The following is a 19,260-nucleotide window of genomic DNA, read 5'->3' on the forward strand; positions in this document are numbered from 1 at the left end:
AGAACTAGAACAAATAATCCTAAAATTTATGTGGAACCATAACAGCTACAAATATCCAAAACAATTTTTATTTTTGTGTACACAGAAAAAGCCAGCTATAAAATTAGGCAGAACAAGCCCCGGCCAGATAACTGAGTTGGTCAGAGCATCATCCCAATATGCCAAGGTTGTGGGTTTGATCCCCAGTCAGGACCCATACAAGCCCTACTGATGAATGCATAAATAAGCTGAACAGCAAAAATCAATGTTTCTCTCTCATTTCTCTCACTCTAAAATCAACAATTAAATTTTTTTTTAAATTAGAATGAAGGGAAAGTAATTAAATTGATCTCTCAATGCTTCAAATACAGGGTTTAGATTAATGGATCAACATATGATGTTGTTTAGGAGGCCACCCAATTCTTGGAAGTATTAAAAATAGCTGTTCTTATTTTTATTTTACTTATTGAATTAGAGAGAGAGAGGGAGGGAGAGAGAGAGAGAGAGAGAGAGAGAGAGAGAGAGAGAGAGAGAGAGAGAGAGAGAGGGAGAGAGAAACATCAGTTTGCAGTTCCAGTTATTCATGCATTCATTGGTTACTTATTGTATGTGCCCTGACTGGAGATTGAACCACAACATTGGCACAACCGGATGATGCTCTATCCTACTGAGCACCTGGCCAGGGCTGGCATACAACTTCTTTTGTAAAAGGTTTATCTTTGCCTTAAGCACCCCCTGTCCATTGCTTCTGTACATCTAGGTTAATAACACACCTTTGAAGTGTCTCTTTTTCAGACCCCTATGAAGTATAACCACCTTCAGGAGAGCACATAATCTTAACTATCCTGTAATCCAATTGTTGCCTTGCTTTCTCTCACCTTCAGGTAATCTTTCATACCTTTCCTCCTTTATTCCAAATGCATAAAAGAAACTGCAAAACTCATCCTCCAGAGAATTTAAGGTCTTGCTCCCTAGCAATGTCATCAGTTTGGCTAAAATAAAGTCTTATAAAAAAATTCTCTACAGGTTTGGGTGTTTCTTATATCAACAAGAATGACCAATTTATGAATTATGATTTTACACTAACAAGAATAACCAATTTAAGGATTATGAAACCTGGAACTATGACCTGTCAATGTCAAAGATTATGCAAAAATGTCACGCCACACCAAGGATCAATATGGCTGCAGATTGGTAGCTGAGAGTGACAGTAATATGTTATTTTTTTGTACCTGCTAAAAGTCCAAAATACCAAACCTAGATTTAATACCTGATCTAACTGTAGCTTCAACCTCTCCCAGAAACATAATCTTTATTACCTAGTATGGAATTTTCTGGTCAAGGTCCATAAGGTAATCTATCACATAGGCCCTCTCCATCTGCCATAGAAAGAGGAATTTTACATAACAGAATCCCTTTCCCTTCTTTTCTCTCAAAGAAAAGATGTCCCAGATGAAAAATAATCCTTTATTTTCTTTTCTTAATAGTTCCCTTGCCCCACCCTTTGTATAGAATCCTTCCATTTGGTACAGCTCCTTGAAGATCCTGATTCACAAATCATTTGATAAAGCCAATTAAAACTTCACATTTCATTGGTTGAACTGCTTTCTTAACAGTGTCCACAGTGACAGCTGTATTAAGGTGGCAAAAGCTAACACTTTAAAGTACTTAGGGGAACTGTGCTAGATGTGTTACATGCATTATCTCAGGGGTCAGTAAGCTCTTTCTATAAACGGGTCTCAGTAAATATGTTTCCCAGTTTAGTTGGCCACAGAGTCTCTCTCTTAATTACTCAATTCTGCCTTACAGAGTGAAAGTAGCCATAGGAGGAGGGACCCTCAAAAACCAGAATGATCTTCTGGAGGTCAGGCCCTTGTAGTACAGACTTCCCCTGCTAGGTGAGTGTTCTAGGAACCCATCTGTGTCAGTGTTCCTGCTGGTGTTATTGTGAGAGGGTGTATTCAGCTTCCGTGAATTTTTTTTCTTTTGAAGAGTCTTTCAACGCATTTGTCATTTCATGATGAGTGACCTACCCACACCGCACTGAGTGTTCAGCAGTTTTTGACCAAAAAGGGCATAACCCCTGTGCCTCACCCTCCCTACTTACCTGATCTGCCACCAAGAGACTTTTTTGTTGTTTCCCTGCATGAAAAAAGTCTTCAAAAGGAAACATTTTGGCAACGTGGAAGAGGTGAAATGAAAAACAGCAGAAGCACTGAAGAGCATCAAAACTGATGAGCTCAAAAACTGTTCTGAGAGGTGGAAAAAAAGTCTCCATAGGTGTATTCCATCTAATGGAGAATACTTTGAAGGTGACACAAGTTTAAACATGTGAGAATAAATACACAATTTTTTATAAATAAATTCCAGGTTTTTTTAGGGTCTCCTCTCAAAAGTGAATAAGCTTGGTGCCTTCAATGAAACTTAGTTTATGGTCACTGAAATGTGAATTTCATATACTTTTTACATAACACAAATTGTTAAATTAAAAGTATTTTTAAAAACCATAAGAGAAATGGAAATCATTCTTAGCTCATAGGCCGTAGAAACACAGAAAGCTAATTGAATTTCACCCTGGGCTGTCTCCTGTATTATCTCATTGGGTTAGTGGTGGTTTCCATCTAAATGATCCGATATACGGTGATTATACTGTCAAGTGAGTGGGAAAGAGTTTTTTCACTCCTCTTGCCCCCCACCCTGCTATCAATCACTTTCTTCCACACTGCTGGCACTGAGACTAAATAGGAGATTTGCTTCGTTGTTCTTCAAGTCCCTGTATATCTAGAATCTAGACAAACCACGTTAAGAACTGGTATCTACTACAAGGATTTACAACAGATCTTGAGGGTTTTCTTTTCTTTCACTTTTTTTTGTTGTTGTTGTTGTTTGTTTCAAGGGCTTGAGTTGGACTTGTGTGACAGACCTGGAGTTTTAGAGATCAAGCTGCCTGGGAAACGGCTAAGCTGTAAAGCTGGTTGCAGTAATTCGGGGAAGAGACTCTGGCGATGTCACTGGGCTGGCAGAACGAGGGGACTAAGAAGAATAGACAGTTGGAATGTATTTAGGATCAGGTACTTGCTTGGATGAGGGCTGATTACATTGTTCTGTTATCTGTCTCACATGAGAGAAGAGATTGATAACACTTTGAAATAACTGAATAATTTTTAAGGTGCTACCTAAATTCGACTGGGATAATACTTGATTTACTGATTCCCTTACCCCAACGTATAAAGGTGAGTTGAAAATGATTTTTCTGAGGGGGAGAAATAGTTTGCATTCCCACACACCAAAGCCGGGAATCAAGCCTGGAAACATTGTCTCCCAATTTCCAGACCTTTTCCAGAAGTTCACCTGGCTCTATCGACTTCCCACGGTTTCTCCGCGGCCACCAGCAGCCCCCTAGACCGCCCGCAACAGTTTCCCTCCTTCTAGTCACGCTACCACCACCGCAATCCCCCGCCTACTCAGATAGCTCCGCCTCCTTCAGCTCCAAGGTCCAATTCCTTCCCTCCTTTTGTCGCTATTCCCTAGCCCCGCCCCTATGGCTGTCTTCGATTGGCTAACATGACAGTACCGCCGCAGGATGCCCCAGAACCCAGTTATGATTGGCTAAAGAATAGCCGGACCTCTCGTGATTGGCTGAAAAGAGAAGGCAGCAAGTGTGACTGCGCACCGGGTGCGGGGGCACCGCTTTGTTGCCTGAGGGGGGTGACGGTGGAAGTTCGGGGGGGTCAGAGGCTACCGCTTGTCAGGACCCCCGGTCACCGTTGTTGCCGTCACGTCGCCCCATAGTCTTCAGCTTAGGAGCCACACCCACAAGCAGCCATGAGCGGCGGCGTGTACGGAGGAGGTGAGTGAGCGCGCTGTTTTCAGTGTGGGGTTTGTACCCGCCGCCCCTTGCCCTCCTCACCCGCCCCTCGGCTGCGGCCCCTTCCGGTCTCCCGGTCACTGGACTCCCGCCGCCCCGCCCGTCCCCGCCCCGCGCTCTGTGGGCCCCTGGCGTCCACCCGGCGTGCTGAGCGCCTCCTGCTCCCTGAGTCGCCGCCGCCTGCGGCCCCTTCCAGCGTCGGCCCTAGAAGAGCGCGTTTGGGGAATGCGCGCCGGTCCCGCGGCCGGGAGTGAAGCTCCATCCGTCCCCGCCTCAGTGAGCAGCCGCAGGGTCGCCTCTCTCCAGTGTCTCCATACCTCGGCTGATCGGGGTGTGCGCGCGAGTTTAAACTTGGGAGTGCCCTGCGGTTTGCGAGCATAGACGCGGGATTTCCGCAGCATCGGGTAGATGGCTCAGCGAGCGCGGGAGGTTGGTGGGATGGCCAGCGTGGCGGCCACTCAGGACCCGCACTCCCCTCCGCCCTCAGCGCTCGCGCTGCCGCGCGCCCTTCAGCAGCTCCTGCCTGTTGGTGGACCGTGGATTCTCCAAGTTACTCCTGCGTGGCAATGCTCGGGATTGATTTCGGAACGCCTGTGATTTACGGACGCTTTGCTTGGCTAGGCTGTGGTATGGAGGAAAGAAACTGGAGACAGCGAGTTCCAGGGACCTGAGCAGTAACAGCAGCCTCACCGTTCCTGGGGCGCTTTGGCCTTGGGCGGGTGACTTCACTTTAACCAGCTTCAGGCTCCAGGGTTGTGAAGTGGTAGTTCCTAGTGTGGGGGTTCAGAAGCAGACTCCCGAAGACGTGGCTCAGTAGTATGCGGCTTATTTCGAGCTAATGTCAGTTTTAGCTTCAGGCTCAAGAGAAACTTGTTCCCCCTCCCTTTAACTACCCAGAAGAACTGGAATTAGGGACCTTGGCCATAACAAGAGACTATCAGCAATCATCTTTTTTTGACCCACCTTTTTGGCACAGCAAACTTTTTTTTTCAGGAGAGGTGACCAAAAGAAACCCAGAATTATCTTCTGGAGGGTGGGCCCTTGTGCTATGGGACCCCCCCCCCACCACCACCCTCAATCATTATCAGTATACCAGCTGGCGTTGTTGTGAGAGGCTGCATTTGGCTTCAGTGACTTTTTTTTTTTTTTTGACTCACCGCATTTGCCCATTTCATGATGGGTGATTTGGGAGAGCACCTGCCCACACCACGCTGGGTGTTCAGTTTTTGACCAAAAACAGCATGATGCCTGTGTCCCACCCTTCCTATTCACCTGATCTGGCCTTAAAAGACTTTTTTGTGTCTTTCCCCCCCATGAAAAAAAAGTCCCCAAAGGGAAACGTTTTGCCTCGTGGAAGAGGTGAAACAAAAAACAGCACAAACACTTCAAGGCATCAAAATCAACAAGTTCAAAATTGTTTTGAGCAGTAGAAAAAAGTCACCATTAGGTGTAGTACATCAAATGGAGGGTACTTGGAAGGTGACTGAAGTTTAAACATGTAAGAATAAATATACATTTTTTAAAAATTCTCAGTTTTTAGGGTTCTCCCTCATACTAAACACCTGCTCTTGCTATCATCCTGCAGTGACCCTTCCAAGTCCCCCGAGGTGCATTATCTCAGCCCTAGCTCAGAATGTCTTACAGACCTAGATACACCTTTCTATCTCTGAACCCCTGGTGCATGTGGGGGGTCTCTGACTCTTGTGTCTGCAAGGTTCCTATACATATCTATGTATTAAACTATTAAAATTTCTCCTGCTAATCTGTGTCCTGTCTACTTGGTTATTAGACCACCAAAAGAACTGTTAGGGTGAGGGAAAGTTTGTTCCTCCCCACACTGGCCACTGGGGTGGTTGTGATGATTAAATGAGATAATGCTGCACTTGCTCTCAAAGTGTGGTCCATGGAGCAACAGTTCAGCATCCCCTGCCAGCTTTTTAGGGTTGCAGACTGCCAGGCCCCATTGTAAATCTACTGAGTCAGAGCCTTTGTTTTTGCAAGAGACCTAGAGGGAACACAGGTGTGTATGATTCTTGTTTTGTGTTTCTGTTTGATGAGTTGGAGAACAAGGAGCCAGAACCAAAGTGTTGTTCTTTTTCATTGTGTCTAGTAAGGTTGCTGTCTCTGAAGAGGATGGCATTTTATTGGCAGGGGATAAAAATAATGTTTTCAAAGTTGCTTAGGTTTTTGAGAGCAGCTCGAGTCTCTTTTGAGGTGATAGGCTGACCTTCACCCCTCCTTCCCTATTTCATTCTTGGTTCTGATCTCTCAGATGTGAATGTCAGTAGTCTCCCATTTTACTGTGGAGAAAGCCAAGTGGATCTTCATGATTTACCTCTGCCCTGTCTGAAGATGCAGTCCTGACAGGGAACCGGATCTGTGTGCCTTTGTGTCCTGGAGGCTGTTGACTATTTTGACCTTCAGGTTCACTAATCCAAGGACCTAGAGGCTGTTCATAGAGTATTTCCTTACAAGGAATCAATTAATTCCTCACTACCATGGAGTAAGGTAGAAATGGATACGGTAATTCCCGCAGATAACATATATTGAGTGTACATTGTATACCAAGACCTGCTCCAGATGCTTCTCATTCATTGCATTTAATACCTTCACTACCTCATTCGTTAACAACCATAGGAGTTGGTACTACTGTCCCCATTTTACTGAAGAAAATGAGATACAAAAAAGCTTAAGTAACCAGCCCAGAGTTACATAACTTCCTAGTGAATGGGGAGCAAGAATCTCTGGGATGAGGAAAAGGCATTTCAGTAAAAACCTTTACTATTCAAAAAAGAGGTTTTGATTGTTTTTCTATAAATCATTTTTCAAACATATAACTACATATTCACGTATGGTTTAGATATTCAGAATAAACATCTTGTTTTTCATTTGCTATGTTTTCATTTCACTTTTTAATAAGCCTATTTCACATAAAAAGTATTTTAAAAACTCACAAAATTAAGTATATATGGTTTTTTGTTTGAGCTACATAGTGGGTCACATTTTCCAAAAGGTCTGCTATGAAAAGCAACCAAACCTCCCACCTAAATTTTTTGTAATTGACTTAGTAGAGTGTATTTTTAACTTGTGCTTATAAAAAAAGATCTTTGTAACTTACATTTTAAGTCATGACTGTCTTTTTTTCAGTTATAACTTCTGCCCAGGTTAGACTTTGATCTTTAGCTTTAGGCACAATGCATAATTTATCCAGATTTCTATACTTTAACTGGTTTCTGGGCCTACTCATTGTTCTTGCAGTCATCTGTAATGGTATTTGCTCTACTTAAAATTTCTTAGCATAATAAAAATAAACAGTATACTACCAGCCCAAATTGTTAGTTTCATCATTTTTGCACTCCTAAATCTTTATCCTTTAAACTTTCTCAAAATCATCTTCCTGCCCAGTGAGTTGGGTCACCCTTGTATGTGTGTGTGTACACACACACACACACACACACACACACACCCCGCCTCTCAACCTCCACTTAAAGTCATTCTGTATCCTTGTGGAATGTTTTAAGACCAGAAGATTGCCATCATTGCTTTGTGCTTTGCCAGAGAAATCATCTTTCTTAAACTCAGAAGCCATTTACTGTGAGGAAAAGCATAAAAATCTTTAAAAACATGGTAACAGAAGCATTTTTAGTGGAAAAGGGATCAAACCCTTGAGGGTTTTTAACCATTAGAATCCATCCTAGTTCTTAAATATCCAGACTTCCGAGGTTATGCTTTTAAGCCCTCTCCTTCCCTTTGCCACCCTCCTATTTCAGATTCCTTGGTGCTTGATGTTTACAAAACAAGGTACAGGAAAAATGGAAAACTGAGCAGGCGTAAAATTCAAAGAATCAAACATCTTACTCAAAATTCAACAATGTTCAGGATACCATACTAATTAAAAGAAAAAATCCCTGATGTGTTAGATTTTTTGTTTTAACAAGAAAAAAAAATGAATGCTTGCTATGTGCCTCTGACTTTAAAAAGCTGTCAGTGTATGCCCTGGCTGGTGTGGCTCAGTGGATTGAGTCCCAGCTTGTGAACAAAAGGGTTGCTGGTTCTATTCCCACTCAGGGCATGTGCCTGGGTTGCAGGCCAGGTTTCCAGTTGGGGTCATGCCAGAGGCAACCACACATTGATGTTTCTCTCCTTCTCTCTCTCTCTCTCTCTCTCTCTCTAAAAATAAATAAATAAAATATTTTTTAAAAAGCTGTCAGTCTTGTAGGTGAGTTGGTCAAGTAAATAGACACCATATTTAATTTATTTTTTTTGCACATTTTTCACCATACTTGAAGAGTGGAATATTTCTTAATATTGATGGTGTGGCAGAGTTTAATTGGCAGCATGTTTTTTTCTTAGTGGTGCATGAAATAGTGGTGCATCTTAGAGTTTCTAGCATCTTAAATTGGTAAGAAAAGGTAACTCATTCAGTGAAGTATGTTCACTAATGACAATATATAGAAGGTACAAAGGTAACAGACAAACTTATCAGCTCAGTGTTGGGTAGTCAGGGAACTTTATAAGAAAGGTTATGTGGATGAGGGAAGAGGAGAGGAGAGGGACAGCATATGCGAAGGTTAGCTGAGTGAGATTACATGGTGTCTTTAGGGACTACATATTAGCAATTATGCTAGTGTGTGAGGTGGGAGGTGGGACTGCCATTATACTAGGCCTTGAATATCAACTGGGTAGACTGATTTGAATTTTATCTTGTAGATGAGGAGAAGCTACTGAATGAGTTTCCCTTTCTCATCGAAGGATTTTTGTTCAGAGTTACAATTTTGAAAGATCAGAGTGTAGCAATGGAAGATTGAGAAGGTAAAGAGATAGAGCATAATACCTGTGCTGAACTGTAGTAATTTCCTGCTGCAATAAGAGCTTGACTCAAAGCAGGGGCAATGGTATTAACAAGGAAGGGATTTGAGAAGTATTTAACAAATATTTGGCAGAAATTGACAAAAGGTAAAAAATATGAAAGTGTTTATGATTCTGAAAAAATTCAGAGGCTTTTGTGATAAGCAGTGCTTCTATTAGGTTAGGATGGAGAAGAAAATGCTTCAGATATGTTGAATTTGAGGTATCCATGGGACATCAGGTGGAATTGATGTTGATGTGCAGTAAGAAGCTCAAGACATGGATCTATATGAAGGCGAAGACTTGAAAGAGAGATCTGATATCGGAATGATTAGTATTTAGGTAGAAGTTGAGGCTGTAGGAATGGAACAGATTACCTAAGAAAGGGTAAATTAAGGAAAGGGCTCCTAACCTGGGTCCCTGGCATTCCCTAGGATTCCATGGATAGAATTAAATTTTACCGTAATTGGTTTATTTTATAATCTATTTTGAAACAGTCTAAGAAGGGATTCATAAGTTTCCTAAACTGTCTGTATTGGTTTGCTAGGGATGCCATAACAAAGTACCAAAGACTGAGTGACTTAATAGAAAATAATTTTGTTACAGTTCTGGAGGCTAGGAATCTGAGGTCACGCTGTCTACAGGATTACAGTTTGGAAGTCTTTTTTCTTGACTTAAATGGTTGTCTCTTTCCTGTTGCAAATGGTCTTTCCTCTGTAATTTCTATGTCCTAATATCCTCTTCATGTAAGGATGGACACCAGTCATAAGGATTAGAGCCCACTCTAATGATACTATTTTAATTTAATCACACCTTGAAAGACCTTATATCCAATAATAGTCACATTCTGAGGTACCAGGGATTAAGACTTCATTGTATGAATTTTAGGGGGAACAAATCAGTCTAGAACATTGTCAAAGGGGTCCATGACACAGAAAATGTAAAGAGACCTGTTGCAGAGCAAAAGATTGATTCTTGAGAAAAGGAGTTTAAATTTTTGGTTAAGCAGGCTATTAATTAATATATTTAGGATATTTCTTTACCAGGCATTCTGGTTAATCAGAATGCTAAAGTTTACTAATACATGTTTGTTGGTAAACTATAATTACTATTTTTACTTGACTTTCTGTGCTATGGTGAAAACAAATGCAGTGTTCTGCTTTTGTAGGCTCTACTTTAAGACAAAGTTGTTGTGACTGGAGAATTATATAGAGAAAGTTAATTACATTGGGGGATATAGCAATTTCCTTTCAAATTAAATAAAAGTAGTTCAGTATTTTAAAATGAAAATGAGATCATTATTCTGTAAAGATACCATCCCTAAACAGTGAATATCTTGCCCTCACTGGTGTGGTTCAGTGGATTGAGTGCTGGCCTGCTAACCAAAAGGTTGATGGTTCAATTCCCAGTTGGGGCCCATGCCTGGGTCGTGGGTCAGGTCCTCAGTTGGGAGCCTGTGAGAGGCAACCAATCAATATTATCTCATGCACATTGATGTTTCTCTTCCTCTCTCCCTCCCTTCTTCTCTCTCTAAAAATAAATAAGTAAAATCTGAAAAAAAATAAAAAAATAAACAGTTGAGTATCTAAAGTGTACTAATTGATTTTCTTCATTCTAAATTTTATTTAAAATGTTTTGGTGCTTGAACAACAATAAAAATAAAAAAAAATTTGAAATAGCTCAACATACTAAAACTTAAATATATGTAAGTTTGTGATACATACTTATTACTTAGATTAAATAGATGTAACTTTTGTCACATTTGCCTCACATATTTTTTAAAGGCTTTATTTTTTATAGAATAGAAGACCTCTTTTTAATCTTTTTATTTTTATTATCTATCTATCTATCTATTTATTTATTTATTTTAGAGTGAGAGGAAGGGAGGGAGAAAAGAGGGAGAAAAGAGGGAGAGAAACATCAATGTGTGGTTGCTGCTCACGTGGCCCGCACTGGGGACCTGGCCTACAACCGAGGCATGTACCCTGACTGGGAATCGAACTGGCGACCCTTTGGTTCAAAGCCTGTCCTCAGTCCACTGAGATATACCAGGCAGGGCTGCCTCAGATATTTTAAGAAATAAAATGTTATTGGTATAGATCCTCCTCTCTTTCTCCTAGAACTGTGTAACATTCACAGACCCCATGCATCATGTTTTTATACTTTTACTAAGTGTGTACATATCCATAGTGAATTAAATAGTATAATGTGTGTGTGTGTATATATATATACATATATTAACTAACTTTTTAAAATTATTCTTTTGAGACTTTTCCATGTTGACACATGTAGGTCTAGATCACTCCTTTAACTGGTATATAGTATTTCAATATATGAATACACTGTATTTTATGTTTCCCTGCTGAGAGACCACTAGATAATTTCTGTCTTTTCCCATGGCAAACAGTGTGACAATACTAGTTATCATAGCACCTACCACTTACAGTGCTTGTTATGTGCAGGTACTGTTCTAAGTACTTGCATACATTAAAACATTTAATACATTTAATCATTATACCATCCTGTGAGATGGGAACCTGAGGCAGAAAGGTTAGTAAATCACCCACAGTCACATACCTAGTGACCATTATGATTAGTATACTTTTATAATCTATGTTGCTTTTAGAGCTGCTTTCTAGAAGATAATGTGTAATTTCTATCTATGGACAGTTTCAATTTTAGTGATGAGTAAATTGCCCATAGTGGTTATTCCAGTTTACAGTTTTTACTAGCAGATATATAAAAGCTCTTCTTTCTCTACATTTTTGACAACACATGGTCTTATCAGACTTATCAATTTTTGCAGATTTATTGGGGGTAAATAGTATTTCTCTATTATTTTTAATGATTGAACAAATTCCTTCTTTAAAAATATCTGCCTGGAAAATCCAAATGCTTTGTTTTAGGAACCATACTGTTTGGGCTGAAGTACTTGTAAACTATAATTAGAGGCTGTACTTTGAATTTAACTACCTTTTCCTCTCAGCATTAAACGGTCTTTCATAAAAATCTTTTTTTTTTCCTAAAAAAATCTTTAAAATGTATAAACTTTGATACCTTCTTTTTAATGATTTTTCCTTGGCTTGCATTAATATACCATAAATTCTTATTCTTCAGGTACCTTGCTTAGGACTTTGCTGAGTTTATTCTCTAATTGGATGGAATATTATTTCCCCGATGTATGAAAACATTACACCAAAGCATACTAGATATCTTCCCTTTGCCCCTCTAGATCCACCCACCACACATTTCCACCCTGTCTGTGCCCTTGAACACAGACCCATGTAGATTAAATCAGTGGGCTCTCTTGACCTCTGCTGTGGCCAATGGTAGGGTACCCATACTTCCTGCTTTGTGACTCTTGTCCTGGTACAATTATTAATGCGGACCCCTTTCACATTCAGAAGTAGCCCAATTTGGATGAGAAATTATGAGAACACCCCAGTCCATGGGGAGAGGAAGTAGAGAGGTTGGCATGTTTATTAGCCTTGTTCCTTTTTCTAGGAGCCAGCCACCCCTTCAGTGAAGGTCACAGCTCCTGTCAGGTAGCCCTCCAAACACACAACTCTCTGGGTTCTGGACTAAGTTTTTTCTCCATTTCTTCAATTCAAAGAGTGCTGACAGATCTCTGACATTATAAGTCCTAGGGTACCATACTGTTTTTCTTATTTTCCTGTATTGTGCCCTGTATCTTTCTAAATAGTCCCTTAAGTGAACTCTCCTCAAATTACCCAATTTTAGTTTAGCATCTCTTTCCTGATTGAACTTCTGATATATTGTGTATGACATTATGTTTTATTTCTTTTATTTTTTAAGATTTTATTTATTTTTTTAAAGAGAGGGTAAGGGTGGGAGAAAGAGGGAGAGAAACATTAATGTGAGGTTGCCTCTCGAGTGTCCCCAACTGGGGACCTGGCCAGCAACCCAAGCATGTGCCCTGACTGGGAATCGAACCAGTGATCCTTTAGTTCCCAGGCCGGTGCTCAATCCACTGAACCACACCAGCCAGGGCTGACATTATATTTTAATTAAATGAATCTTTAGTTTAAGGTGCATTTAAAATAAAGCTAGGTTCAAGGTAGTAATAGTATGAATGCAATGCCTGGTTTAATATTTATAGAGCTTTCATGTACATTCTCATTTTGAGCATGTTCATTTTGAGCATATTAAGTACTTTTAAAATTTCCATATGCTACTTGTAAGTTTTTAATATTAATTCTTTTCTCATCTCTTCAGATGAAGTTGGAGCCCTTGTTTTTGACATTGGATCCTATACTGTGAGAGCTGGTTATGCTGGTGAGGACTGTCCCAAGGTAAGTGTAATGTTAGAGTTAATGGGCTATGTAAGGGCCATTCATGTAGAATTAAATTCCTGCAGAAATACCGGCTCAAATATGATAAAAGACATTAGTTTGGGGAGAAAATGAGTCCTTGATAAAAGCAGGTAACACTAGTGTGTCATGTTTTTGACTCTTACAGGTGGATTTCCCCACCGCTATTGGCATGGTATTAGAGAGAGATGATGGAAGCACGTTGATGGAAATAGATGGTGATAAAGGCAAACAAGGCGGTCCCACCTATTACATAGATACTAATGCCCTGCGTGTTCCCAGGGAGAATATGGAGGCCATTTCACCACTGAAAAACGGGATGGGTATGGTTTTGTTTTCCTACGTAATTGATTATAAACACAGGGTATACTGGGTGCATGTGTTAGATGTAAAGTAACAGCTTCCTGTGAGTTGAACATCAGTAATTTTTTTCATTCTACAAACTGATGCATCAGATACTGAGAATACAAAGATGCATAAAACACGTTTCTTTTCCTGAAGAAACTCATAGGTAGGAGGCATAGATGTATATATACAAAAATGTTGGGTAAGTGCTATGTAGCTATGTCTGATAATCAGCAGGATTAGGGAGGAATGGCATTCATTCTGTCATTGGGCGTCAGTGATGGTTTTCACAAAGGAGGGAAGTTTTGTACTGAATCTTGATCAATGAATAAGAATTGGCCAGACCGACAAGAACAGGTACAGCAGAGCAGCCAGCATGTGTGAAGAGATGGAGTTGTGGAAGGAACTTACATGTTTAGAAATGTCATCAATTGTTGTACATATGGCTGCAACATTGAGTGCCTTATGGCCAGATGCAAGGAAGGTAGGCCGAGAGCAATCATAAAAGGACTCATAACCCATGCCAGGGGTGTATTAAGCTGGTAATAAGGGTAACCCCAAAGGAATTTAAACAGAGAGGTGTGAAATGTTCATGTTTGCCAGCTGGAAAAATCATTCTAAGAGCAATATGTAGTCTAGACTGGAGGAAGGTACTATAGATAAGAGGTTTAGTTAAAAGAGTTAGGAGTTCAGTGGAGAAATGAGTATTTAAATCGTAACACTGATGGTGGTGATCCTGAGGTGGCTTTCAGAGATAATCCAGAAGCAGTAGGTTTTTAAAGTGATTGATTGGATTGGTGAAAACAAGGATTGGGAAAGTTTCTTAGAGTTTTTATTGGGATGACTGAGTTAAGAGTGCCATGCATTGAGGTAGGAATAGAAGGCATAAAACAAGTTCTGTGGTCTTAAAAGCTAAGTGAGTTGCTAATATCTAAGTTGCTAATACCTGAAATTCAGTTATTGACTGGAAGGACTACAGGACTCAGTGTGTAGTTGTACTGAAGGCTCTGATTGTTGCACTGAAATGATACAAACAAAATCAGTAAGGGGAAAAAGGGGACATGGAGTGTAGTCCAGAGGAAAGCAGTACAAACTTCTAGGAGTCTTCACATGGTGCCGTCATACAGGATGTGCTTAATTTCTCCAGCACCGAGTTATAACCACATGTGTGTTATTCACTAGGGGAGCTCATTAGACATTTAGTCCCCAAGGTTTTTACTAGAGGTTGATTATGTAGGTACCCTGTGCCTTCCAAAAGCCCAGACACCCAAAAGGAAAGAAGGTGTTCATCATAAGCCACATTCTTTGTACAAACGGTTTAGGCACAATGAGCTACTCTTATCACGTAGAGAGTTTTATGTCAGTGCAGGGAACTGTTCACCAGTCAAGTCCCCAGACTGCTACAAAGGGTCAACCTTGTAGCAGGTCTTTCTCAGTACTGCTGTGTTAACTCTTTCTGCACAGCAAGTAAATGAATTTGTTGAGTTCAGGGTGTTTGAACAAAGGTGCTGATGTATATCGTAAGCAGGTGAGAAAGTTTTTAAGACATGAAACTGCATTATATTACTCAGAAAGAGTTTGTAATAAGAGAACAGGATTGAAGATGGGGCTCCTTGTGAAAAGTTGTTCTGTATTTAATGAGTAGAGAAGGATAGGTGCCCATGAAGGTGAATGTGAGGGAACTTAGGGATGTAGGAGAAAAATTCAGGAGGACAAGAAAACTCCTGGACAACTTAGAAGTCCAGTGATTCTCATTGTTCACAGCTGTGACATTCAGATGTACACTAAGAAGGGGAGAAAGAAATGAGAACAACTAACAAAGTCTGCTGACTAAAAAATATATCCTGCTAGGCCTGTGGATATATGTTGTATAAGTAATGACATTCCTTCTTTGCACTGTGGCAGAAAAAGTTTGTAAACTCTTGAGTAGTCAATTTAGAGAGGTCAAGCAAAATTGCAAATACGAAGCATTCACTGGATTTGCACATTAAAAGGTCAGAAGTAATTTAAGCTAACAGTTTTTTTTAAAGATTTTTTAAAAATTTATTTTTAGAGAGGGAAAGGAGGGAGAAAGAAACATCAATGTGCGGTTGGTAGGGGCCATGGCCTGCAACCCAGGCATGTGCCCTGACTGGGAATCAAACCTGCGACACTTTGGTTTGCAGCCCGTGCTCAATCCACTGAGCTACGCCAGCCAGGGCTTAAGCTAACAGTTTTAATGGAATGTTTAGGTGGAAGTAAAATTGGAGACATATTCTATTATTATCTGAATTTTTTTATGTCCTTAATTTTATTTATTCAAATAGACTATAAGTTTTTTTAAAAAATGTTATTAATTATGCTGTTAAAGATGTCCCTGTTTCCCCCCCTTGCCCCCCTCTGCCCAGCACTCCCATTCCCTCCAGCAGTCCCCCTAGTTTATGTCTGTGGGTCATGCATGTAAGTTCTTCAGCTTCTCCATTTTCTATACTATTTTTAACATCTTCCTGTCTATTTTATACCTACCAATTATGCTTCTTAATGCCTGCACTTTTTCCCCCATTCTCCTCCTTCCCCTTCTCAGCTGGTAACCCTCCAAATGATCTCCATATCTATGATTCTATTACTTTCTGTTAGTTTGGGGTTTTTTTTAGATTCAGTTGTTGATAGTTGAAAACTTGTTGCCATTTTAATGTTCATAGTTTTGATCTTCTTTTTCTTAAATAGGTCCCTTTAACATTTCATGTAATAATATTTCATAATAACAGTATGGTGATGATGAACTCCTTTAGCTTTTCCTTGTCTGGGAGGCACTGTATATGCCCTTCCGTTCTAAGTGTTAGCTTCGCTGGGTAGAGTAATCTAAGTTGTAGGTCCTTGCTTTTCATCACTTTGAATATTTCTTGCTAGTCCTTTCTTGCCTGCAAAGTTTCTTTTGAGAAATCAGCTGATAGTCTTATGGGAACTCTTTTGTAGGTATCTCTCTCCTTTTCTCTTGCTGCTTTTAAGATTCTCTCTTTATCTTTAACCTTTGACATTTTAAGTATGATGTGTTTTGGTGTAGTCCTCTTTGTGTCTATCTTATTTGGGATTGTCTGTGCTTCCTGGACTTGTATGTCTGTTTCCTTCACCAAATTAGGGAAGTTTTCCTTCATTATTTTTTTCATATAAGTTTTCAATTTCTTGGTCTTCCTCTTCTCCTTCGGGCATCCCTATGATTTGGATGTTGGTGTGCTTGGAAATGTCCCAGATGCATCTTATAGTATCCTCATTTTTTCTGAAAATAGGTTTCTTCTTTGTGTTCTGGTTGAATGTTTTTTTCTTCCTTATGTTCTAAATCTTTGATTTGAATCTCAGCTTCTTCCCCTTCACTGTTGGTTCCCTGTAGATTTTTCTTTATTTTGTTTATTGTAACCTTCATTTCTTCCTTTATATTATTGCTGTGCTCATTGAGTTCTTTTGAATATCCTGATCACCAGTGTTTTGAACTCTGCATCTGATAGGTGAGTTATCTCCATTTCATTTCATTCTTTTCTTGGGTTTTGTTCTGTTCTTTCATTTGGCCATATTTCTTTGTCTCCTCTATTCAGCACCCTCGTATGTTTGTGTCTGTGAATTGAATAGAACTGCTTTGATTCTCCTGTCTCAGCAGTATGGCCTATTGTAGAAAAGGTGGCTGTAAATTAGGTGGGGTTGAGCCTTAGGTTATCACCAGGGTGGGGCATCCCACTTTACCACTTCGTGGTTCTGTGTGTGGGGAGGGCTCGGAGAGGGGCCAGGCTGTTGCCTGGCTTCTGGAGGTTTGCCCGGCATTCCCTGTTTCCATTCTCTTCACTCACTCCCTTTATGTGACTGGCGTCCTTTCAGCTGTTGCCCTGGTGCTGAATCCTAGAGTGGGTGGGTGGGTGTATGTTTAAAGACTGTGTGGGCCCTTTAAGTGGGGTTTCCTGAAAATCTGGTAGTTTCTTCTGCCACCCCAATCCCTACTGGTTTTTATAGCTAGAAGTTATGGTGATTTATCTTCCTGGCGCTGGAACCCTGGGCTGTGTGGTCTGGACTGGGGCTGTGAAAGCTTGCTCCCAAGGTATCCCTCCTGATTTTTATCAACCACACATGACTATTGGACCACCTGTTCTGCTGCCATTACTACCTCTCCACGCCACACTGTGTCTCATTGACACTCTGCACGTGTTCACATGTCTGCCCCTTCTAACTATCTGGATAAATGTGGCTTCCTTAAATCCTTGGTTGTCAGACTTCCATACAATTCAGTTTTCTGACAGTTGTGGGTGTTATTTGTTTTTGAGGTTTAGTTGTAATTCTTTCTATGATTGCCGGAGGAGGCAAAGCATATCTATCTATGTCTTCATCTTGCCCGAAAGTCTCATATTGTAAGGGTTTGAATGTCAGGCCTACATCATACAGTTCTTTCCTTTTACCATTCCTATAAGGCATACTGGGCCTCTAATAAGTACTTGTTGAGTAATATTTATGTGGTACTGTAAGTCTATTATGCACATTATTTATATTTGGCACAGGTCTTGGGGTTGTGACTCTATTGGAACTGCAGGAACCAAGAAAAGCTTCTATATCTAGAAGCAAAGATGATGTCTACATAAAGTACTATGTTAGGAAGTAGAGCTGTGGAATAAGTAGGTTCTGTGTATTAAAGTATTTAATGGTAAATCTTAGAAAAAAATCTCTCCAAAAATGCTGTATTGATCTCCAGTTAAGCACTGTTTTCAAGGCATTGATTTTACATTCTAGTTGAGGACTGGGATAGTTTCCAGGCTATTTTGGATCACACCTACAAGATGCACGTCAAATCAGAGCCCAGCCTGCATCCTGTCCTCATGTCAGAAGCACCGGTAAGGACAAGACTTGCCTGTCTAATGTTTCCTCTCCCCCCAGGACCATTCATTTGAAAAAAAAGTTTTTTGGCTTTAAAGGAGCTTAGAAATTTATATTTTGATGTTTGAAAATTAGGGGAAGAGGGATTAATTTTTAAATAATACTATAACTTTTATTTCAATAAATAAAATATTCACAGAATAATATCAAAGCACCCTAATGAGTTCTGGTGGTTATTTATCTATTTTTTCCAGGGATTTACTTAACAGTAGAATCCTTGGGCTGCTTCCCATTTTGGTTTATGAATTGTCCCTTGTGCCACAAGTGCAGTACATAGCTGCTTTTATATTCAGGTGTCTGGGAGAGATGTTGAATGAGGGCTGCAAATTGGTAGACTGAAGCTTCTTGTGAAATAGTAAATTATCAATCTACTGTTATTATAGTTAACTTCTGGGTTTTTTTATGAGTAAAAGGTATAAATGGGAGAATTTGGTGGTTTAAAAGTCACACTTAGGATTTTCATCACCAGATTCACTCTTAAGATTTTTTTTTTAGAGGGTTTAATTTGGCATTCTTTAATGAACTTGGGAAGTTCAACTGTGTTTAGCATTTTTTGACATATCTCCTACTTTTTTAATGTTTTATTATTTATGCTGTTACAGTTGTCGCATATCCCCCCTTTGCACCCCCGCAGCCTGCCCTCCACTTCTGTAGTCAGTCCCCACACCATTGGCCATGTCAACGGGTCCTTCATGTATGTTTTTTGTGTAATGCTTTCACCTTTCAGTCAGTCCCCACCTCCCCTCTCCCCTCTTACAGCTCTCAGTCTATTCCATGGTGCTCTTAAGATTTAATAATTCTTTATAAGAATCTTAATTTTCCTTAATTTTATAGAATACATAGCAGCAAACAATTTTATATACTAAATAATAACAAAGTTTTAATTTGTATTTAATTTATTTATTAAATCTATTTACAAATAAATAGAAATGTATTAAATATAATAAAGTTGTTATTATGAAGGTTATTTGCCATGGTATTTTATTCTATTTTTAACAT

At 39.9% G+C, this 19,260-nt stretch overlaps 1 protein-coding gene across 1 annotated transcript in view; it reads left to right on the forward strand.

Annotated features, from left to right (window-relative positions):
• The first annotated feature begins 3,640 nt into the window (after positions 1–3,640).
• ACTL6A (actin like 6A) overlaps positions 3,641–19,260 on the forward strand; it is a 35,133-nt gene continuing 19,513 nt past the window's right edge. The window contains exons 1-4 of the mRNA XM_045850828.1: positions 3,641–3,829; positions 12,932–13,008; positions 13,175–13,349; positions 18,118–18,218. Coding sequence (XP_045706784.1) covers positions 3,805–3,829; positions 12,932–13,008; positions 13,175–13,349; positions 18,118–18,218 — 378 coding nt within the window. The 5' untranslated portion in view covers positions 3,641–3,804. The remainder of the gene's footprint in view (positions 3,830–12,931; positions 13,009–13,174; positions 13,350–18,117; positions 18,219–19,260) is intronic.

Source organism: Phyllostomus hastatus, unplaced genomic scaffold, assembly GCF_019186645.2.
Source record: "Phyllostomus hastatus isolate PE091 unplaced genomic scaffold, TTU_PhHast_1.1 phas_contig_86, whole genome shotgun sequence".
NCBI classification, from domain to species: domain Eukaryota; kingdom Metazoa; phylum Chordata; class Mammalia; order Chiroptera; family Phyllostomidae; genus Phyllostomus; species Phyllostomus hastatus.